Source organism: Xyrauchen texanus, chromosome 5, assembly GCF_025860055.1.
Source record: "Xyrauchen texanus isolate HMW12.3.18 chromosome 5, RBS_HiC_50CHRs, whole genome shotgun sequence".
Lineage (NCBI taxonomy): Eukaryota > Metazoa > Chordata > Actinopteri > Cypriniformes > Catostomidae > Xyrauchen > Xyrauchen texanus.
In genome coordinates this window covers 8,457,216-8,482,067 of record NC_068280.1, presented here as the reverse complement: position 1 = coordinate 8,482,067, position 24,852 = coordinate 8,457,216, and the positions used below count along the sequence as shown (strand labels likewise).

At 37.1% G+C, this 24,852-nt stretch overlaps 1 protein-coding gene across 1 annotated transcript; it reads left to right on the top strand.

Moving 5' to 3' along the window:
• Positions 1-12,814: 12,814 nt before the first annotated feature.
• sox1b (SRY-box transcription factor 1b) lies at positions 12,815-14,575 on the top strand. Its single transcript, XM_052127120.1, has one exon. It carries the CDS (start codon positions 13,077-13,079, stop codon positions 14,091-14,093), a length of 1,017 nt encoding a protein of 338 aa, XP_051983080.1. The 5' UTR covers positions 12,815-13,076; the 3' UTR covers positions 14,094-14,575.
• Positions 14,576-24,852: the final 10,277 nt, after the last annotated feature.

Below are 24,852 nucleotides of genomic sequence, written 5' to 3'. Positions count from 1 at the left end.
TATAGGAGTGTTCTGGGCCTGAATGTACAGCCAGCCACCGGCCTGCTCTGAATAAGCCCCTTTGAATATTGCCAAGATTTGCATTGTTCCACATTATTCCCTATACAATAGATATCACACTTTGGAAGTAATTTAAAAAGAAAAATGCTTGGCTGAATCAAAATAGTGGTAGCTTTTAGCTTTTGTTTTCTCTCTCTCTTTCTCTCTCTCTCTCTCTCTCCTTTCTTTCACTCTACTCGCTCTCTTTCTTTCTTTTTTCTTTTGCTTTGTGCCCGCCCCGCATTCTCTCTTCTCTCTCACTGCTTTTTCCCCAGTGCCTCATTCGGTGTTCTCCATTATAGCGGCAAATTAAATAAACCACTCCATTGCCTAAAGAGGCTGGGGCCCGGACTGAACCAGGCTAGTCTGCCAGGACCAGGGGAGTGAGGCAGGCATGCACACTGGGAGAGAGCGCACCTTGCTAGGCTTCCTCCATGGCTCGAACAAAATGTTTTGAGACTAAGCCGAGGACAAGGGGTGGATGGGAAGGGGAGCAAAGAGAGGGTCTCCACCCTCCGTCTCCACTGGAGATGAGGAGAAGTACAAAGGATCCCTCTCTTCTTCCTTCAGCCCCCCTCCTCAAAAGGGCAGCAGGTACGGGGCATGGATTTTTTTCTGAGATGGGTCATGGGATGCTGGGGCAGTTGTAGGGGACAAAGGAGTTTGTCAGAAGACCTCTTTTGGTGAAAGGTTAATTGTGAGCCAGCTTCACAGAAGGACGGAGGAAGGAGAAATGTCAGGTGAAAGGTGGCAGCCATGACAGAGGAAGAAGGAGAGTTCTGGCAAACTCAGAAATCAAAGTTTTATGCATAAGCTTTGGAATTATTGTAACTGTTATTTATGTTGTAAAAGCATCTTTAAAGACTTTGGTGAGACATATTGATAGTGGAATGTCTTTTGCTTTATGTTGAGATATGGATTTTAGTCTCAGATCTTGTTTATAGGGATTAATAATCATGTGAGGACTGAAGTGTATCTTTGTCCAATTTTGGATGGTGCTCACTTTTTTGCTTTATGTTATGGATTGTTTTTGGAATATAAATTTAGAAGCAACAGGTCCAAGGACAGAGAAAAGTGTAGGGCTTTAAAAAAGACGCTTTCAATATGGTCTGCATAAATCAGTAATTTTTAGTAATACTGTCATGTCTGTGAGTTATATGGAGTGTAGCTGTATGTACAGTAGAAAGTGCAGTTTATATTGATTATTTTCTGCAATTACTTGGGAGTTACAGTCAGTGGTTTGCATTCTGAAATTGACACATTTGTATTCTTTCACAAAAGCTTTTCCCACTATCCAAGTCCATGTGGAAAATTAAGCTAGCCCACCTGTTTTCTCTGTCTTCTAAATATTAGTATTTTTCTATTTTTCTTTTTTTCTCAGAAACATCTCAGGGCCCATTTGTTGTATGACACATTGTTTATGAAAAGAGAGATAGATCCCAAAAAGAAGGCCAGAGAGTGAGATAAAGGGACTCTAATAGACAGCCTCTGAGAGAGACAAAACAAAGAGAAGGAAAGGCCAGGTAGTTAGAGGTTGGCTTTGAGCACCGTTGGGCATCAGCCTGGATGGAGTGGCAGAGATGACCTCATTTAGAATGTCTGGAGACTAAAGAGGGAAGAGGAAGAGGAGGGGAGTTTGAAGAGGGACCGTCCTGCTGAGCGGCTCACACTTAACTCTGCTGGGCTCCGATCAGGGCCCAAACTACCATCAGACAGGGGGTCTGGTTGACTCCTCCCTGCACTTTCTTCCAGGAGTGAAAAGAAAGAGGTGCACTGAAAGTTCCACTCCAACTGGTTGAGAAGAAAAGAGCGCGAGGGGGTGGAAGGGGAAAAGAGGCCAACTAATGTGGCCCATAGGACTGTGGGTGAAGTGGTTGAGAAATAGGGAGAGAAAGCAGGTAGAAGAGAGACAGAACAAGCGGACATGACAATAGGACAGAATGAGAGAGGAGAGACAAAAATGAGAGCAAGACAAACTGTTACAGACAGAAATGTTTAAACGAGACATTAATAGAGAGTAAAAGACAGAGGGAGAGATAGACTAGAGGTCAGGGGCTCCCTCTGAGGTCTGACATTTGGGGCTAAAGATTGTTTTATGAGAGTTGTTAGCATGTCAGGTCCAATTTGCTGGGCTAACAGGGCAGGGTTAAATGAGATTAGTAGCTTTACACACGTTCACCGGATTCCACCTCTGCTGCTGCCCGTGTTTCACCACAGTTTAATAGTCAGCTGTTTTTGTCCTCTCTGCTGGGGGAGTCTCGAATAAGAAGTTTAGTTATTTGTAAAGGAAGATTCCGGGTTCAATACAAGTTAAGCTCAATCGATGACAATTGTGGCAAAATTATGATTGCCACAAAAATTTATTTTGACTGGTCCCTCCTGTTCTTTAAAAAAAGCAAAAAATCTGGGTTTCAGTGAGGCACTTAAAATGGAAGTCAATGGGGCCAGTTTATAAACTTACTATAAAATAGTCACTGTTTCAAAAGTATAGCCACAAGACATAAACAATATGTGTGTTATCATGGTTTTAGAGTGATAAAATCACTTACTAACCTTTTCTGTGTAAAGTTATATCCATGACGCCGTAAACCCTAAATCCCCCAAAACAACTATTTTAAACAACTCTGCAGCTCAAATAAAACACAAGTTTTAACACAAGAATAATATTAAAAGCTTCACATTTCTGCCTTTAAATGCTAAAATTGGCCCCATTTGTAAGTGTCTTTGTAAGTGTCTCACTTTAATCTCGATTTTTACTTTTACTTTTTTAAGAAAACGAGGGGCGTAGTAGGTTTTGTTTTTTATGGTAATCAACAAATGCTGTCGATTGAGCTCAATGTGTATTCCTTGAATGACATTATACATATATAATATGTATATAATATGTTTATCTGTTTCAATTATTCACTCTCAGAAACCAAATACTGTACCTTTCCCTTTTTAAGGTACAAAGGCCATCATTGGGTTGGTACCTGTAGTTTACAACTTGTAAATACAGAATATTTATAACTAATTTTAGGTACATAATTGTACCTTAAGACCTATTATGTTCTTTTAAAAATACAATTCCTCTGTGAACAAAAACATAGTACCTGCACAGTACCTTATTTCTGAGATTGTAGGACATTTGGTGTGGTTCAGGTTTGGTGTAAATGGCATTTCATTTGGATAAATACTACTTAATACAACTTTATACTTACTGTTAGGCTGTTCTTTGTTTTGGTAATATAGTTCTGTTTAATTATATCATTTTTATATTCCATGCCCTTACATGTACAGTGGCCCCCAAAAGTATTTGGACACTTAAGCCACACTTACAATGTATGAATGCCATTTTATTAGATGACAGAATATCAAACCAAATGGCATTTAACTACAAAAATGAGTGAAACATTTCCAAACATAGAAAACCAAAAACAGATAAACACTTAGGAATGATAATTAAACTTAAGGCAGACATCTGTGGTGACTTGAAGGAAACCTACTTAACATATCCACTGAAGTCATTGCAAAAACGTCTGGAGAAGTAAAGGTTGTTCTCTAGTCTTATTCATTTGCATAGACCACTTGATTTGATGTGCTTATATCAAGTAAAATAAAAATTCATAAATGTTTGATTGTTACATAAATGTCCAAATATTTTTGTGGGGCCACTGACTACATAAATACATACAGTAGATAAAAACATAGGTTAAATCACAGACTACTAAACTACTGTTACTATCACATCTCCAAATCACCACAAGTGTCCAGTCTCCAGTACAATATTATCTCCCTCCTCCCTGCTTGGCTACAGTACTCATTATTGCTCAGGCTCATTTCTCTCTCACTGAGCAGCGCTGTGCAAGGGCAGCATCACATTTAATTTAATTAGCCCAGCTGCACTGGCACTTGCGCCATTGGCTGGTATTGTCAGCACGTTTCGTACCGTGGCACACACAATCACTGATTGCTTTCAGATAGGGAGAAATATAATTAGGGTTTTGGAATAGCACGGAGAGAGAGGGGAGAGAAGGAGGGGGTGGGAGGGGGAATATTAGAGCCTTATTAGTTTCATTTGAAATCTGTAGATAAATAGGGAAGTTTTATTTGAGGCGTAATGAGATTGTAGCTATTTGGACAAGGATGGTGACCCTTGTTCGTGGATTACAGAGGGATTATGGGTAATAACACGGTATGTGGGGAACTGATCTGAGGCTTCTTTGATGTTTTGTACTAAAGAAACACTGCTGATTTTCATCTCCAGGTACATTTTTTTAAAGCTTCTTCAAACTGCATTTTTAGGTGCTTGACAGGAATGGTTTCTAAAATGGTTTCTTATGTACCTCCATAGCAAATGAGGCACAAATACCCCTTTATCGACACAAAACCAGTTTTTTCAAAACACTTTTTGAATTGGTAAGTGTCAAAGGTAGGGTCAGAAATTAAATTTTCCATTAAGACGCAAAATATGCCCCCTGGTTTTGATTTTCATGGGCATCTTATATCTTAAAAGGGCATTTTACACCTAAAATACACCTGCCATTTGGCTGAACATAATTTAATCGTGGACAGGGGTTTCACGTGTTTAAAATTAGTTTCTAAACATAAAGTTACAATGTAATCTCTACACAAACACCTAGTTGAATTGGCTAAACCCAACAAAATTAGGTGTGTCAATTTAACTTAAATAAATCACTTTTATTACTTTATGTACTAACTAGTGAAAGTGAATGTTAGCATGCTAAATAATACATGCTTGTCGGAAGTACTACCGAGTGTAATTTAGTAACTATGCCATGGTTAGCACAGCATTTGCTCAACAAAGCTTGCAATTCATTTCATGCACGATATCTACCTGTCCTCATCGTTAGCTCAAACTCCACTCTTCACCGAAATGGTAATCCCCAAATCCCCAATATAATAGAAACTCTTCTAAATCTCAACATAACAAAACATTAAACACTAACAAGTATCTCCTTTTACATTCATCTTGCACAAAAACACATAAAATAACACTTCATTTGAACATTATCGAGTCCAATGCAAACCATGTGAGGAATTCCCCTTCCCACTTCAATGCTACAAAATGTGTTTATGTAGTCCAAACTTAAATGGATGAAGTAAACGTCCATTTAACAAACTGAAATTGATAGAATGCTTTGAAATCAAGTTGTGACAAAATGTTCTAAAATTGTGTTGCTTTAGTTCATTTTAATTAACTAAATTGAACAATAAGCCAAAATTATTTTTTAAGTGTAACCAAATAAATTTGATTCATTTTGAAATTTAATCAAAGAATTTAAATTCTTGAAAATAATTACTAGATTGATAATGTATTGCCTCTCACCCATAAATTCAATCAATGTCAACTTGTACTTAATGCAATAACAAGTATATGTATGCCTAAATAGAGCCATTCATTACTGGGGAATTTTTTTGACTTCACCCTAGCCTCCCTTAATTCTTGACCCTGAGGTGTGCAAACTCCCTTCTTTTCCTAAGCATAACCCCACTCAAAAAATTAAGTCATCACCTTTACTTAATTAAAATGTAGAAAGCTTTAACAAGTAATTTAATGTCTTTCATTCAGAATAAGTTTTAATGAGCCAACATAATTAGGTTCGATCAGGTCAAATTTGATGTACTAGTGTAGTTTTAACTCAACTTTATTAGGTTCGTCAAACACAATTCTTAATCTACATTAGCTATTTTAATGAATTTTTTTCTGCTTTATAGATTTAACAAAAACAAATTATAATATTTCCAAGTACCCCCGGGAATATACATATTTCTGGTTGTAAAAGATTGCTTTGTTGTTTACTAATCAATTAAATATGGCTAAAAGACAAATACCCCCTTTTGCCGTCAGGTATTTTTAAAAGTTTGCAGATCTTTGGTGTTTCTCTTTTTGAGGACATTGATCATCCCACCCTTTACTCATTCACCTGTAAGTCACAAAACATGATCTTATTTAATCTGTAATCCACCTCAAGCAAAACAAAGTCCTATCCAAGAGCAACAACATACAAAAAGTATATCAGCTAACAAGGCCCAGCTGCAAAGTGGTTAACTACAAATACCTTTCTTTCTTCATACTGGTGCATAGCAACCGCTGTGCAGAGCAAAAAGCCTTCTCTTTCTTTTATTTCGCTGTGTGAGCAGGGTCACGTAAATCCTGTATGTGTTTGGTGTAACACCCATCAGAATTACACCATCATAACCCACTAATGATTCACATAGACCCCCTCGTAATACAGTGAGGTGCAAGTAGACATTGTTGGATTGCGTAATCAAAGCAGACCAGCTGACTGCTCATTGTGCTCACTGTGTATCAATAAAAAACTGTGAATGTGGAACAACTGGAAAATGGACCAATGCATTTACAGATTTGAAGAGGCTTCGTGAAGTGTTCATTGCAGCGCTGTGCTAGCAGTTTAAATCTTCGTAAACTGAAAAAAGAGAGATTTAAATGTTAAAATAAATACACTCTGATTTAAGAGCTACAAGACATAAACATTATACTGTACATTTTGATGCGATTTCAGTTGGATAAAATGAAGGATTTAATGGTGATATGGCCAGATTTACCAGATTACAGGGTTCAATAATGGATATACTGTAACTTAACACAGATAAGGTTAGTAAGCAATTATATCACATTAAAATCATATTAATATATATATAATGTTTATGTCTTGTGGTTATACTTTTGAAACGGTGTGTATTTTAGTGTTTATGAACTGGCCCCATTCACTTCCATTGTAAGTGCTTCACTGTTACCATGGTTTTCTTTGTTTTTGTTTTTTCAAATAAAAAAGGGACGAGTTGAATACATTTTTTGTGGTAATCAACATTATGCCTTATAAGCTGTTGACTGAGTTTAACTTGTACTGAATCCAGAACAATCCTGCTAGTCAGTGTAAGTTGTAGTTATATGTAGTTATAATGTTAAATAATCATGGCGATTATTGTGTGTAGCATTGCCGGTTTGTGCGCTTTCCCTGAGCTGTTTGTTTTGCATACATATGCGACTGTTTGGCCAATTTTAGCAACCTATCGTCACTTTATCGCTTACATTTGGTCTTCCACACCAGGAGTGTGTATTTATAAACTCAGAAGTGTTATTTAAAGGGACAGTACTCCCACAAATGAAAATTCTGTCATCATTTACTCACCCTCATGATATTCCAAACCTGTATGACTTATAAAGAAACCATCCAGTTTCTGAACATCAGAAAGGTGATTACATGATGACACAATTTTCATTTTTGGGCAAACTGTCCCTTTAAGAACCCATTCTTTACAACATTAAGCATCAGCTATACCAATGCATGTTTCCTACACCATGTGGAAAACTATTAATTACAGTAGAAGCATAGGGATTTTTCTGCCTATACAGTAGACCTGACAACAGCTGTGACGGGCAGCTTAAGCAAGCCATCTGCTGTAAAAAGAATGCCTTTGATACCATTAGCCCCTGCGGCGCACTAACATGTTGTTTCTAGAAGCTTCAGCTGATCCTGTGAAGCTGGCTGTGGTGGGAGACAACTGTGGGCTTAAAGATTCCTATGCTAACAGCAGGGAGATGTGCGCATGTAGGCAGAAAACCATACAGTGATCATAGTCCTAGTGTGTATGTGTGTGTGTTTGTCTGTGGAATGTTTGATCTTCTGGTGAGCTGCTAATTTGGTCACAAGGCCAGTTAGTACGCAACACTCTCTGTGTACGTGTTTGTATTAGTGTGTGAACATGTTCCATCTTGGTAATGTTTTCAAACATTTATACTGCATATGATAATTAAAAACAGGGGCTCTGTTACTTATGTTTTTGTCTTACCTATTCTACTACACAGTGATGGTTAAAGGAGTATTCTGGGTTTAATACAAGCTGAGCTCAGTCAAGAGCATTTGTGACATAATGTTGAAAAGTAATTTCGACTTGTCCCTCTTTTCTTTAAAAATGCACAAATCTGGGTTACAGTGAGGCACATATAATAGAAGTCCAAGGGGACAATCCGTAAACATTAAAATGCTGTTTTAAAAGTAGAGCCAAAAGATTTAAACAATATGCATGTTAACATGATTTTAGTGAGTGATCAAATTCAGATTCTCACAAAAATGTATTTTGTCCTATAGGAAACCATGTGTCCCTCTGCACCCTAGTAACAGAAATGATAAAATATCAATCTAAGATTTGTGTCTTGATAACTAAGTGTGGAATAAATGGCGAAAGGGGGTATTTTGTGTGCTTTGTCACTCTGTGCATTCTATGAATACCCCCTACCCCCCTTCAGCTCCCCAAGGCATCTGCTGCAGGGGCAGATTTCTGTGTCAAAACAGTGGTAACAGAGCTTTATTTCAGAGGGTTCATTTCTGAATGGATGCTCCGAAGCTCCACAGCATCTGTTTACTGATGCAAAAAAGATGATGCACTTGTGTATCAGCCAAACATCAACGTTGGCCGATAAAGGCAAGTATTGTATCTGCACTATTGGGCATCTGCCAATTGTCGATCATCAGCCGATGATCAGGACCGATTATTTCCGGTCAAAAGGAAATGTACTGTCTCATCTATGGAATTACTTTGATTTTGGTGACAATGACAGCAAATTTGCAATGTGTAAACGAGGTAGCTTAAGAAAAGCATAGCCACCAAACTATTGGTATCGGTATTGACACAAGTTGTTGTAAATAATCGGATTTCGATTTTGGTACACAAATTATTGTCACATCCCTAGTGTTAAGGTTCTTTGTTATAACTGGTGTTTTGGCTGTCTGTTATACCTGTGTTATAACTATGTAACAGTGCATGTGACCACCGTGGTGGTAGGCAGTGGTGGGTAAGTTATTTAAAAATAGTAATCCACTACAAATGACTAATTATTTCTCTAACATTTTAATAAGATTACTTTACTAATTACTTAATTGAAAAAGTAATCACATTACTTATTACTATACATTTAAGTTACTTCCTCAAACACTTTTATTCGCTCAACAAATTCAAAATAATGTCTATATATATTTCTTGTCATATACTCAGCACCTCATATTTCTCCTTCATAATGTCTCGTTATGGGACCAATATTCATGTATTCTACATAAATAATATATTAGAAATTAACATAACCTTTATAATGTACTTAAAAAAATGCAATTAATCGAAAGTCAGTAACTGTAATCTGATTACAAGAATTTAAAATGTCATTCATTACACTACTTTTTTTACTAAAATGTAATTAGATAAGAGTTACTAATAATTACTTTGCAATTGGATAACACCCAACACTGGTTGCAGGTAAAAAAAATAAAAGTCATATATTGTATAGCGACTGAGATTTGTTTTATTTTTTATGTCTAACAAGCTAAGACAAAACTAATAAATGAAATCTTTATTTGTCTGAGTATGTGACCTTGATCTTTATATTCTTTGTATGTATAAAAAGCATCTACAGTAAAAAAAAAAAGCATTTAATTCTTTACTTCCCCTTCTTTGTATTGTTGAAAGCATTCCTGCCTTCCTAGAGTCTCTCAAAATATATGAAACTACGAATTGCTTTTCTCATGGGATCGATTTGGTATATCCTAACCCGCATAGCTTATGCACTGCTGAAATCACATAATACTGATGTGTGCTATTAGCTCTATGTGTAAAGGAGTCTGAAAAAGCTGGAGTAAACCATGTCATGTATAATATTTTCAAAACTGTAGTATAATATCTACAGCAGTGATCGAGTACTGGTGTTTTTGGCTTGTGTATACATTTCCTCTGTGCTTCATTATGGGTCCCAGTAGCTTCGTGCTGTAAAGAATAAAGTGCCATAGGAGATTTGGCACCTGCATTTTGCTAAGAGTATATTGAGATATTGGGATAAATGGATGTCACACACTTTTTATATATGTTGATATGGTTAGGGTCATAGGTGTGCAAACTCCCTTCTTTTTCTGAGCACAACCCATATCATCCTTTCCCCATCCTTTTATAATCCTCTAGCCCTCAGAATGTCAGTATCAACGTGTAAATTGCAAAGAAACAAGTCTGAAAATTGAAAACGAGGCTGAAAATATGTGAGTGAGACACCCGCTTCTCTCCCCATGCAGCCCTTGTTCAAGTTGCCCCTCCCTTCCTGTCCAATTATGTTTAAAACGCAGTGGAGAGCGAGAACAGGCGCACCTGACAGATGTTGACCATTTTTAAACCCTGCTCACTCTCACAAGTTCAAGAGACTCTCTAATTCACTTTGCAGTCGGGACATAACAGAGCGACGCCACTTACTTAGCATTTGGAACACAGACCAACCAAGAGGATTTTAGTGCTGCAAAGCTCAAATCAGGCAACTTGCAGTTCACCGAGGCTTATTGTACAATTTCCCATATTTTCTTAATACTGCATTGGTTTGCTGTACTTTCTAACACCTTATGTTCTCCCTCCTAACAGACATGAAGTAATACAAAGATTCTAGATAAACTTAAACAGTAGATATACACAGTGCTTAAGTTATCCTCTTTGAATAAGTCTGTAAACAAGTACAATTGATGTGCATGAACATTTTCTTTATGTATTTAATTTGAAGTGATCATTCAGCTGTTGTCACTAAAACTGAAATATGCATATAAAATATAAGCCAACTGAAAAAACAAACAAACAGATTTTTCTCAGTTAATCTCAAAAACATATATGTTAATTGCTATATGTATATGTTTTTATTATCATTTTAATTAATAAATCATGTTTATCATTAATGGTGTAGGAATTCAATTTTTACAAGTGCATCAAATTTGAACACATATACATTTGACTTCTCCACCTATATTTGTTTTTATATTGCATCAATACTTTTTTCTTTCTAATAATTTATCTTTTTTTTTTTTTTTTTTTTGGCAAGTGGAGTAGATGTGTCACATCATCATCACACACATTTCAAGCTATTCCGTCACCTTAAAATACTGACTTTAGCCAGAGAACATTGTTAAATCAATTGTGTAATAACTCATAATTGCATGATAGCAACGTCTTTTCCATTTCCACTGATAGGTATGATGATTAAGACATTACCCGGCGTGATATTTATGTTGCGCGTCAGTTAACAATTAACGGGGATATTCTGAGCAAGTCTCCTGTGAAATCTGAGCGATGTGTTTGCAACTCCCTCACAACGTCTCCGTTAAATGGCATCCAACACAGATTTTTGACTATGCATTTGGAAAAAGTGGTATCATATTTTATGCGATTTAACCTGTTGGCCTTTATAATTATATATTATTATATAACTATCATTATTCCTATAATTATTGTACACATTGTCTCGGGTTTCTCATTTACATACAAGTCTATGATAATTAAATGTAGTGTAAAAGTGTAAGACAATGCTATGTTCACGTCCAATAGACGGCGATCACACTCTATAAATGAATGCAGGGCACGAGGCGGCAATAATTCGTTTTTTATGTGTTATTTATTTGTTTACACCTTTTTGCTGACAAGAATAATTATGGTTCAGTCAAAACAAGCCAAGAGACAAGGAACACGTGAGTGTGTATGCTTGGAAAATGGGCTTTCAAAATCTGCTCTCCATAATTTAGGAGCTTTTGTGGATGTTCTTTTGCACTCCGATCGAATTTAGGACATTATTTCACAGTTGCATTGTGAAGTTACGGTAACACTTTACAATAAGTTCCATTTGTTTACATTAGTTAACAACATTCGTTAACATGAATGAACTTCAGTTGTGTTTCAAAAGTTGTGTTTGTTAACATTCGTTAATGCAAGATGGACTAACAGCGAACAATTGTATTTTTTATTAACTAACAAAGATGAATAAATACTGTAAATAATATAATGTTAATTATTTGTTCATGATAGGCTACCTAATGTATTAACTAATGTTAACAAATGGAACCTTATTGTAAAGTGTTATCGAAGTTACTTTGTTTTTAATTCGCTTGCCTACTACTAAGTCATTCACTTAGTAGCCTAAATGTAATAGGCTATCGCAAAGTTGAAAGAGAATAACATGATAAGTTACAACAATTAGCCTACTAGGTTTTTGCACAAAATGTTTTTAGTGCTGTTTCCCATTTTGCACTTTGATGGCAAAGGGGGTCGGATGGCACGTGCACTGGAAGTGAGTCACCTGTTTCTTAGCAACCGTCACAACAGGAAAACACCTGTGGCATTAATTTATTTATAGGGACTTTTAAGCATTTAAAAAATAACTTGTAAACGTGTTTAAGAGGTCACATCTATAAAAACAGCGGTTTGCACAAGACTGAGAATTTTTTTTTTTTTTTTTTTTTTTTTTTGTTACATTGCACGGGCTTCTTATTTGGGACGTTATTTATTTATTTATTGGAAGGATTCACGTCAAATCACTTCATAGACTGGTTTATGTGGCTTATAGAACGGACATCATTTGGGATATGGATACAAATAAAACCAAATTAAGTCGTTGCCCTATGGCGGATGCTGAGGTTGCAGCGTTTTAGAAAGGGCAAAATGTTCAGTAAAGATTAGGCTACAGCAATAACTTGACTGATGGATTAGTGGTAAATCATTTGGAGATCATTTGCCCCAAATAACATTTTTCAACAGAGGCTTGTTGTAGCCAACTGTGTACCTTCCGCGCGCCGGAGAAAATCCATTCATCTGCGCCTGTGGATGTTGCGCGCTCTCGCCCGTGCGCGTCACCTGACCATGAGCCATATGCAAATCAGTCCTGTCCTCCAACGCCATTGGCTCTCTCTCACTCATTTATTCCCTGTCAAAGCGCATCATATGGCCGCTCTCCCACTAACTTTTCTACCCCACCGCTGAAAGTAGCTCAAAGACAATTCTGCACTGGATGTGAAAATTAAACCAAGGAGAAGTTAGAATAAAACAAAGGAAGACGATCTGCCTCAAAGTTGTCATCCATCATCTGTTTGGATTTTTTTATCTCTGTTCCAAGTGGCCTCGTATTTTATTATATTTTTTACGCGTGTGCGCCAAGGAACTGGGACGCTGAGTCTGTATCGAGTGAATGTTTCTGTGTGTGAGCTGAGTAAGTTAAAGCCAGGTGAATGTATAGCATGATGATGGAAACGGACTTGCACTCTCCAGGACCCCAGACTAACACAAACACGGGTCACAATGGATCCAACAGCGGCAGCAAAGTTAACCAAGACCGCGTAAAGAGACCCATGAATGCGTTTATGGTGTGGTCTCGGGGTCAGCGCAGAAAGATGGCACAGGAGAATCCGAAAATGCACAACTCGGAAATCAGCAAGCGCCTGGGAGCCGAGTGGAAAGTCATGTCCGAGGCGGAAAAGCGACCGTTCATTGACGAGGCGAAAAGATTACGTGCCATGCATATGAAGGAGCATCCGGATTACAAGTACAGACCTCGGAGGAAGACCAAGACGCTGCTAAAGAAGGACAAATACTCTTTGGCCGGTGGCCTGCTCGCTGGATCTGGGGGTGGAGGCGGCATGGGTCTGGGAATGGGTGCTGGAGGGGTCGGGCAGAGGTTAGAGAGTCCGATGGGTCACGGTGGGAGCACCGCTGCGAGCTACGCACACATGAACGGCTGGACAAACGGTACATACTCGGGCCAGGTGGCTGCCGCCGCGGCTGCGGCTGCAATGATGCAGGAGGCTCAGCTCGCCTACAGTCAGCACCCGGGCAGCGGAGCGCATCACCACCACGGGCATCACCACCATCCACACAATCCCCAGCCTATGCACCGCTACGAAATGACCGCTCTCCAGTACAGCCCCATGTCAAACTCTCAGAGCTACATGAGTGCTTCACCGTCAGGCTATGGGGGAATATCCTACACGCAACACCAAAACTCCAGCATGGCTTCGTCGGGGGCCATGCTGGGATCTCTGGTGAAATCAGAACCGAGCATAAGCCCTCCCGTTACCACTCACTCCCGAGCCCCTTGTCCCGGCGACTTGCGGGAGATGATAAGCATGTACTTACCGGCGGCGGAGACGGGGGATCCGTCAATCCAGAGCAGACTTCACGCTGTACCGCAACACTATCAAAGTTCCACGACGAGCGTAAACGGAACCGTTCCACTGACACACATATGAAAAGATATGAAACTACGCATTCAGACTCAAAATACCAAATATTTACCTCTTTCAGAGCAAAACTTTTGTACAGAATGTTTGTTCTTGTAAATTTGAAGGTGATATTTAAATATAAAACTTAAAAACAGAGGGGTGTCGTTGGGATGTCGTCTAAATAATGTGTCCATATTTTAACGAAATTACACAACGTGAGCTTTACACATTTGCTTATTGCGAGGGATTCATTCTGATTTGTTTTTCTGTGTGTGAGAGAGATGGTACAATATGTTTAAAACAGGAAAAAGTGAATATGCTAAGTAACAAATAGTCAAAATACAATGTTTTTGAGGTTTTCTAAGAGTTTTCGCAATCCCACTTTGATTTGTCAATTCGTGAGTTACTGTATTTGATCTATTCCATATTTGTTTGTTGTATTTTTCTTGTACATTGTGAATATATTCCAGATAAGATTGATAAACATCTGTATATATAATTCGGGTTTGCCAGGAAAATAGGAAACGTTCTGCGTTAATGTGAGAAGAATAAATTTCACAGCTTTTGCTCTGATTCTGGAAAGTTAGTTTGCTCTGTTGTTTTGCCTTTTACTCAGTGGCATCTGCGTTACAGTAAAAATGAATTTTCATGTGATAATGTTTACATCTCTGTATAGACAAAGTTTTTAATCGTTTTTAGTTATTTTAATCTCTCAAACACTTATCGGGACAAAACCCCGAATTAGAACAAACAATAGTTAGTAAACAGGAAATATTTTGAGCTCAGATTCATTTCAATGCTTAAAAGTGTAAATATTCTTGTGTGAACATGTTAATGGTGATATAGTGACGGACAAATGTAAATTTAAGAAAGAAAGAAAGAAACCAATTTCAGTTGTTAGGTTGTCTACAAATATCTAGAACTATAGAGAAACATATCAGACAAATAAAGGCTACTAAAAATGCATATTTGAAAGAAGTCGAAAGTAAATGAAACATTTTGGGGGGGCTTTGTACATATAAGCGTTTCTCCTCACGCTTATTATTATATTATGTTAATTATTATTATCAATACACGTAATTTTATTGTCATTTACTGACCAATTTCTGAAATATTTGTCAATACATTTACTTTTGCATTACAACATCTCTTAAATCATTTGCAAATGATTTAAATATTTCTCGTTTCTAATAAAACGAACTATATTGCTGTTATCGTGAAGAGAGAAACAGGGAAAGCTAAAAATATCGGACGTTCTATCACTTCGAAATTGGGTTGATTTGAGAGGTTAGAGGTTTCAACATTGTCCTGCATAAGACATATTTGATGACTTAAATACTCTGAAGCCTATATGGTTATGTGTGTCTCAATAAAACCACTTTAGATTGTTTGATAATTACTATTTATTTTCCCACTATATTTTGTCAATCGTAATCCGCTGTTCTGTTCTTATAATATTTGGATCACCTGCAATCACACTGAAATATGATCGGCAGCCATATTAGCCAACTTGTTAAACGCACAGGTGAAGTTATACGTAACCGTGAGGTTATACAATTTCAGAGTAATATGCCCTCACGCGTTTAAACAAAATGAATGAAAACAAAGGTTTCATTTCAAAGGTAAAAAATGCCCCCGATCATCCAAACTTTATTAATAAAAATAATAATAATAATAACAATGAAGAGTGTGCTATAGCCTACCGTTAAAGTAAATGTTGTGAAACATCATAACTCTTAAGTGAATGAAAGGGGAATTATTTGAAACAGTTAAGCTCATTGTGTCATTCAGGTTTCAACTTTAAAATGTGAAATTGCAGCCAAGATGACAATGCTGTTCTACAGAAAGAAAACCTTCCTTAATTTGTTTAATTTAGGAAGCTTTGTGTGGCATAGTTGCCGTGTCTTGATGCGTAGGATTGGAGGTCAAAGTTCAAGACCTCTCAAAATAATGAATGTCCAATGAAAAACGAAGAACAGAAAATAGAGAACGAACCACATTATTCATTGTTCAATGACCAACCCCTGTTTTTTTTTCTCTTTGAGCCCCGAATTGTGCAGACATATGCTTTATATCCGCCCCACTTCAATTAAATCCGTCTGGGTACCCCGCGAGCCACTCATGACTATATTTACCGGATGTGGAATAATTACGTTTTCAACCTCTCAATTGAATTCATTTTTTACTATTTATTTCCACTTTTGATACGCACTTTAGACAGAATTCTAGTTTTTCGCCCCCTGGCTTAGCTACTTTCCTTTACTAAAATTGACAACATAATTTTCTTTAGAATTAAAACACTGTTGGGCCGTCAAGCAAATGTTGCTCGTAACCTCCGTAGGGTGTCGGTGAAATTAAGATGAATGCAGAGTGTGTGGCAGAGTGTTTTGTGTCAGGGGAGAGAAGAGGATTAGACAATCCTAAAAGCTGAACCCCCGGGTCAGTGACAAGCAGGGGCGTAGTTTTGAGGGGAGATGGGGGAGGTAACCCCCCCCAATAATCAAAACAAGCAAGTAGACCCCCCTACACAAGTAGCAGGATTGAGGGAGGTCTCTGAAGGTCATTTTTAAAACAGTGCAAAAAAAGTTTATGTTTTTCTCCCCATAGATTTTAGACTGAAGGAATAAAACAAAATTATGTAGACACAAAAGTTAATTTTAGTTATCAAAATAAAAGTAGGACATTTTACTGAAAGAACTGAAAACTTAAGTGATGCAGTATTCAATGTTAATTCCAATTAGCCTAATATATATGACTATTTAACTCAAAGAAAATCTTATCATATGGCGTTTTTTTTACTGCTGCAAAGGATGGACACAAAAATAATATATTGTTGGCATTATCTGGTTTTATTCATATTTTTTTTCAGCCTCGCTTTAAAACAATTTTTATGAAAAAACAAGCAAAACATTTCCATATTCCCTAAAAGGTATCAATTAAATAGGTGCAATGAAATATCACTACTGTCTCAGTAATAGCGCTAAAGTCTTTGTAAACAGTGAAAAACAAAAATGGCCGCGGTCAGTTTAACGGCTGTCAGTCAACACACACCAAGTTTGAGAACGCGATTTTGCTGCTGTTGCTTTTTGCTATGTGACAACTTTTAAAATCGGTTACAGCACCTTTAACAAACAGTTAATGGGTTACTTAAACTATGACTCTCTTTGTATTTTTCTACACATATTTTCATCTGTAAATATTTAAAACATTAAACTCTGTCCTCCAATATGGGTACACAGGGAAATGTAGACTACATGCTGCTCTTCGAAACATGGATGTGCATCCAGAAACACAAAGAGAGGCCAATACGGGCACCATTCCAACAGACTAGCAAACCTCACCCTATTCACCTTCATCTTCAGAAGTTACTGTCAGAAGTAAAAGAATACAACCACAGCATCTTACCAATAAATCTACAATAGCAAGAGAGAACTTGATCGTGTAGACACCGTGATGTGAGGAAAAATGGCATGTATATTTTGTCAAACCACCGATCCTTTGCACTCCCTGTCCTAAATGTTCCTAATTAGCATCGGGTTTATCATATCCCTGCATATTTTCTTGCCTCTTCAAGAAAAAAAGCTGGTTGCCATTCTGCCACGGAAGATTACGGAGACAGATTGCAAAGGACGAATGTGCGCTACAGATTAGCGGGGAATAGAAACAACAACCGGGCCAATAAATTCTTAGCGCGAGCCTTATCGTGGAATTACACGTTGACGTGTTTAACAATCTCGCGGTCTTTTTTCCTAATCCACAAACCCTCCAAAAGGCACGCGACATTTGGAGCTTTTTGTCGTTTCAGCATAAAGACGTGGTTAAATGTTGACTGAATAAAAACTAAATGAAAACTGTTCAAACATATTCCCCCAATATTACATTTTAGGTGACAAGGTTTCTTTAGGAGAAAAAAGCTTTCTCACGTTTAAATAATCAACAATAAATATGTAGCTTATTGTTTATGACAGTCTTCTGTAGCAGGCTACAGTTTTGCTGAACACTCTCTCTCTCTCTCTCTCTCTCTCTCTCTCTCTCTCTCTCTCTCTCTCTCTCTCACTCTCTCTCACTCACTCACACACACACACACACACACACACACACACGCAACATACTCTTTCTCGCTCTTTCTCTCTCTCTCTCTCTCTCTCCATCCGCCTGCGACGAAGTGATTGTGAGAAACTCTGTTGGTATTTGGCAGCGTGGCGGCTTTGGAACGGCACCCCACGCTGACTGTCATTCAGCGGGCCTGCGCGACTCACTGTGCCGTTGGGAAGTGTCGCTCATCCGTGCACTCATTGGCCTTACAAAGCTGATTACAAGCATCAGCGAATTCCTGAAGGCAGTGAGAGGCGATGCAGGTGCACGGGATACGGGAAATTCCTGGTTCGAACATATGGATGAAGTTAAAACTTTGAATGTCCCTGAGATGCAAAAGAACTGTAAAACGATTAAAAATACATATTTGTCGCGAATGCAATATATGCCCATGCTTTCTCACAAGCTGGATGAGAGATATAGCTATTGCAGGTGACCAGGTTTAGGTTAACTTTTAAAAAGTCTCTGCTCAATTTCACCCAAGGCAGAGTCGTTTCCAGAGACTTCTGTATAGACTACTTAAAACTTTTTCTGTCTTTTACAACCAAAACATATTGTGGTTATATAGTTACTTCACAAAGGCCTACAACTTGCCTGACAATCTGAATTAGAATAATGTTTTGGCAAATGATTACAACTAAAGCATTGCATTTTTACATTGTTTAATCAGAATTGCATCATGACTTAATTGAAAGGTGCACTCAGAATTTTGCAATATATGTAGGAAATCATGACCGCTCACATTAAACTGAAGACACCAGTCATATCAGTAACCTTATAAAAGTTGTATTATTCTTCATGGAGAGGGTCCGCACATGGGGCTGCCATGTTAGAATCACATGACCAGCCGAATACAACTGGCTTAATCTAAGTAACTGTCCATCCTGTTATATGACACTTTCACTCATTGATTAAAGTAATCATGGCTGACTTTGAATTCTAAATTTCCACAGTGGCATCTGAAACTGAAAACTATTGATTTTAAATTATGCTGCATCCAAGCCACTAGGTGTCAGCGTAAGTTTAAGATGACACAAAGACAAAAGTTACTAAGTGCACCTTTAACAGTTGATAATTAAAGTTGATGTAACTTTTTCAGTGTTATAATACTTTATCCAATCCCAGCTTAATAAGCAGATATAACTAGAATGCCAGGATCATTTTCTGGAAAAATTTAAACACTGTCACTTTGGCGCTAAAAAATCCCTTTGTTTGTTTTTAGCGCCCCATTTAGACCGGTGCCAACAAATTACTCAACCAGTGGCATGAGTTTAGTGCGAGACAATCTCTTTATTTGACCAATGGAAGGTGGAGGGAGTATTCGGAAGGCTGTTTTGAAAACATTGTTTATTTTTGCAATTCCATTCAGTGGCGCTAGTGGCGCAGGAAATACTTCAGCTTTAAGTGACTACAAGGATCAAACTGAGACTGGTAAGTTAAGGATGGAATTCTACTTCCAAGCAACAGGCCAGTCAATCCCACACTGTCCTAAAGTTCGATATAAAACCCAATTCGTACAATATCTTATGATTCTAACTGTTGTACGAATTAGTACAAGTTTGATGTGAGACTGCATTGAACAGGCTGTTCAGAAATTTCCTTAGCACTAAGACACAGTAACTGTGCATTTAAGACACTTAAAAAAAAAAAAAAAAAAAAATAGTATGCTGAAGGAAAATCAATTTAAACTGGTAGCTGTGTTTTGGAACATGGAAACTAGTTTCTAGCTGGTCCAAGCTGGTCATTTGCTGGTCAAAACTGGCTTGGACCAGCTACAAGATGATCAGCTATGGACCAGCTTATGACCAGCTTGGAACAGCATTGATACATTATTTTACTCTATCTACTCTTTGTTTATTTGGATATTCACTTTGTCCTGCGGTCTCTTCAAGAATGTGACTTAGTGTGGCTTTAAATACTAGATTGGTTTCAAAACGCTTTCAGAACCTAATTAAGTAGTGTCACAAGTGTCCATTTAAGCCAAAAGGAGCGTGAGAGCGATCACTATATCATTGGAATCTCTCGATTTCTCTTCTTCCTCACGTTCCTTAAAAGGAGATTCGTCACCTGAAGGCTGTCACCCCGCTGTCACTTGCTGATTAATGGGCAAAAGAGGTCTACCAGACGGTCTATGGCAGTCAGTCAATCAGAATGGACTATGCAAATATCCCAGAGAAAGCAAGTAGATGGCGAACAGTGCTGTCAATTGTTTGTTGGTTTTCACAGCTTTCCATGTGCAGATGCACTCTGTAGTTAGCCGGGACAATATTTTGCATTTGGGAGCAGAAAGGTCTAAAATAAAGAGACTTCTGAAAGAGTTTTCCCAAACCAATATTAAAACATTTTGAATTATATCATAAATGTATTTATAGACATGTTCTTCCCTAACATCTTGTCTTTACTGACAGGAACAGATCTGTAATATACAGTATATATATAATATACAAAAAAGAGGGAGAAGGTTTTTTAGTTCCTTAAAGCAACCAACCATCAGTAAGTTTGCATTTGGAGCTGTCCAGGTGCTGAAATCCAGAAACTAGCCTGAAAGGTGTTGTTTTCCCAACTTTAAGTATTGGACTGGATCTACAATATTGGACTCTCCTATTATTTTCTTTTAAGTCCAAATACTCATATTGTATGCAATTATATCACAGTATGTCCTTTGGTAGACAAGTTTGTGTCTGCTATCCATTAGTTCCATTTAGTGTTGATGTTCACAGGGCCATTTAAAGTTATGTTTTAATTTTAAGCCATCTTTTATTAATTAATTTATTTTCTATAACAATTAACTGAGAGGGAATGAGTCTGACTGGAGCTGTCCAGGAAGATACTACTATACTACTAGCAAGATATTACAAAGCAGGGTTGGAGAGTATCTGAATATATGTAATGGAATTACCTATTTAAAATACAAAATATTAGTAACTACAGTAACAATTTAAATAGTTGGTAATCAGAATACAGTTACAATGAAAAAGTATTTTGTTTACTGAAGAGATTACTTTGCATTGTATTGTTATTTGTTCCATTTAATATTTAGTCTATTCAGCTGGAAAACATTTATCCATATAAATAATGCATTTGAACAGTGGTGAAGCACTTTCTTAAGATACGAACAGAATTAGAATTAACATTGTGAAAATTGTCATGTGAAATGTAGCTTTATGCTAAGCTAAATTGCTATTTTAGACATTTTACATGCACCTGTTACCAGGCACAATTATATTTTTTTATTAAGAAAATGCACGTTAGATTTTCTTTTCTAGCAAGACATATGATATTAAGGAAAACATTTTGTGTTTTATTTTCTTAAAAATATCTAGAAATCCATAAAAAAAATATCAGTTTCCTTAATCTTGATTTAGAAGCAACACTGCATAAGATATTGAGGCTTTTTCAGATAATATATGTTTAACACATTAATTTTGTCTTACTAAACTGGCAGGGTTTTTTTTATAGTCAAAACAAGAGGAAAAATCTACCAGTGCTGAAGAAGTAATCCAAAGTATTTAGATTACTAACCTTGAGTAATCTATCGGAGTATGTTGAAATCACATTTTACAGCATATATTCTGTAATCTGTAGTGGAATACATTTAAAAGTAACCCTCTCAACCCTTTAAATAAGTGATTGCTTTCTTTCTCCATCATCACTCCATCATTTTCAACTGAATACAATTTGCAGTTGGCTGGTGGGTAAAACCTCACCTTTCCTCTGACTCTTGTCTTTGGTTAGTTAAAGATGCCAAAAAATAAAAGGCTGTAAATTAGCCCCTTTTAGATAATGCGTACTGTATAATTCAGTGGTGTTTCCCATGAGGTGCCAGTGGGTGAGGGTACAGAAAAACAGCCAGAACATTCTGTTGCCCCATGGGGCATTTCATTAGCACATAACAAATCATAGGTTTTAATCATGGAATGAAGTAAAAGTCCCCCTATCGTGTAGTGGGGAGTGAGCCCCATTTGGTCTTGTCTTGGCTGGGATGGAGTTTAAGATAGCACTGTACATACCCCACTGTGCCCAAAGCCCATTTGTGTCCATGTTTATTAATTCTGTAGAATGTAAATCTTTAGCATACATTTCATTAACATCAAAGCCATTATTGAAATTCTCCTTATCTATCAAACTAGAAAGTGAAATATATAAACTGTCTTGATGTAGCCTAGTTGTTTAAGATGTTTTCTGATAACTCAAAGTTTATTGGTTCAAACCCTGCAAGGAGTGATCCAAGAATTATCAATATTTTGCCTTAAAGGGTTAGTTCCCCCAAAAATGAAAATTCTCTCATCATTTACTCACCCTCATGCCATCCCAGATGTGTATCAATTTCTTTATTCTGCTGAACATAAGCGAAGAATATCTCAGTTGTGTAGGTCATAGATACAATGCAAGTAAATGGTGACCAGACATTTCAAGCACTGAAAATCACACAAAGGCAGCATAAAAGTAATCCATATGATTCCACTGATTAAATCTATGTCTTCAGAAGTGATATGATGGATGTGGGTGAGAAAAGTTCAATATATAAGTCATTTTATACTATAAATCTCCACATTCAGAGATTTATAGTACAAAAGGATGTAAATATTGGTCTGTTTCTCACCCAAAGTGATTGCATCTCTTCATGTATTAAACCACTGGAGTTGTATGGATTATATTTATGCAGCTTTTATGGGATTTGTGATGCTTGAAATTTCTGGTCACCATTTCTTACATGGTATGATCAACAGAGCTGAAATATTCTTCTTAAAATATTTGTTTGTGTTCAGCAAAACAAAGAAAGTCATACACATCTGGGATGGCATGAGGGTGAAAACTGAGGGTGAATAACTGATGAGAGAATTGTTGGGTGAACTATCCCTTTAAATGGAAGTTCCTAAATTAACTGGTTAAAGAAACTTAGCAAGAGTGTTTGGACCTCAATGGTGGGTCAAGGTTAAAATTACTTTACAAGTCTTTGGTTACATTATTACTCTGAAAATGGTGTCCTTGAAGGAATAGTTCACCCAAAAAATGAAAAATTGTACATGACCATTCACTTGCATCAAATTGGCCTACTGAGTTGAGATATGTTTTCTAAAAATCTTTGTTTGTGTTCAGCAGTAGAAAGAAAGTCATACACATCCGGGATGGCATGAGGGTGAGTAAATGAGAGAATTTTCATTTTTGGGTGAATTACCCCTTTAAGGCATTTAAGCCATGTTAATGAGTCATTTTGGATAAAAGTACCATCAAATTATAAAATAATTAAATCAAATAATTAAAGTAATACGGTAAACTGTTTAAAACAGATGAGATTCAGAAGCAAAAGCACATTAAACTGAAAAGCTCATGCAATCTTTCGGTGTTAACTCTGGATTAGAATCAACTATTATATAGATTATGCTTTAGGAATTCTTGGCAATTTTTTGATGGAATGGTAAAAATAAATTACAAAATATAAATATACATCAATTAAGTCAAATTAAAGCAATTCGCAAACATCAGCTTTCCAGCATTTGCATCAAACACATGCTCTAGGCTCAGAACTCACCATCTACCCATCTGTCCATAAAGCACTTTGATATAGACATGGGTAAACATTCTTAAATTATTTTGTAAACAAATGAAATGATGAGGTTGTGTGGTTCTTACTCTAATCAGTGAAGTACATAGCTATGTTTTAATGATTTCATATAGGTCAAAATAGTAAGAGATTAAACAAAGCTTGACAACCTTCCAAAATGTATAGAGAGAGAAAGAGAGTGTGGAAAATTCAGTCAACAAAGGCAAAGGGAAGAAATCAAAAGGAAAGAGTGTTAAAACAGATTATATGACCTAATGTATGTATAAGAAGACAAATATATTCTCTTTGAGCACTTTATTAGGAACACCTGTACACCTACGTATTCTTGCGATCATCTAATCAGCCAATCGTGTGGCAGCAGTGCAGTGCATTAAATCACACATATACAGGTCAGGAGCTTCAGTAAATGTTCACATCAACCATCAGAATGAGGAAAATGTGATCACAGTGATTTTGACAGTGATATGATTGTTGGTGCCAGATGGGCTGGTTTGAGTATTTCTGTAACTGCTGATCTCCTGGGATTTGCACACACTACACTCTTTAGAGTTTTCTCAGAATGGTGTGAAAACACTCCCATGAGCAGCAGCTCTGCAGACAGAAATGTCTTGTTGATGAGAGAGGTCAATGGAGAATGGCCAGACTGGTTCGAGCTGACAGAAAGGCTACGGTAACTCAGATAACCGCTCTGTACAATTGTAGTGAGCAGAATAGCATCTCAGAATGTTCAACACGTCAATTTTTGAGGCGAATGCGCTACAACAGCAGAGGACCACGTCGGGCAATTTAATTGGACCATAGTGTTCCTAATAATGTGCTCAGTGAGTGTAAATAGCAATTATCTCTCTGCAAAAGGTCTATTCACAACATGTACAACCTTGAAAGAGCAGTCAGAAAGTTATACACCAATACAAAAACTCTTTAAAATACTTCATCTGCTTTGTTCTCCTTTATATCTTGCTTCCTTTGTTCCTTTGATTTTTTTAAAATGTATTACTTCCTGTCTTTCACTCTCCTTTTGTTTGGATGTTGACAACTGAAGTTTGAAGCCTGTTTTCTTGTCGTCCTTTGATAAAGCAATGTGGACCCCAAGAATGAGGCATGAAGAATCTGTATTGTTTGCGT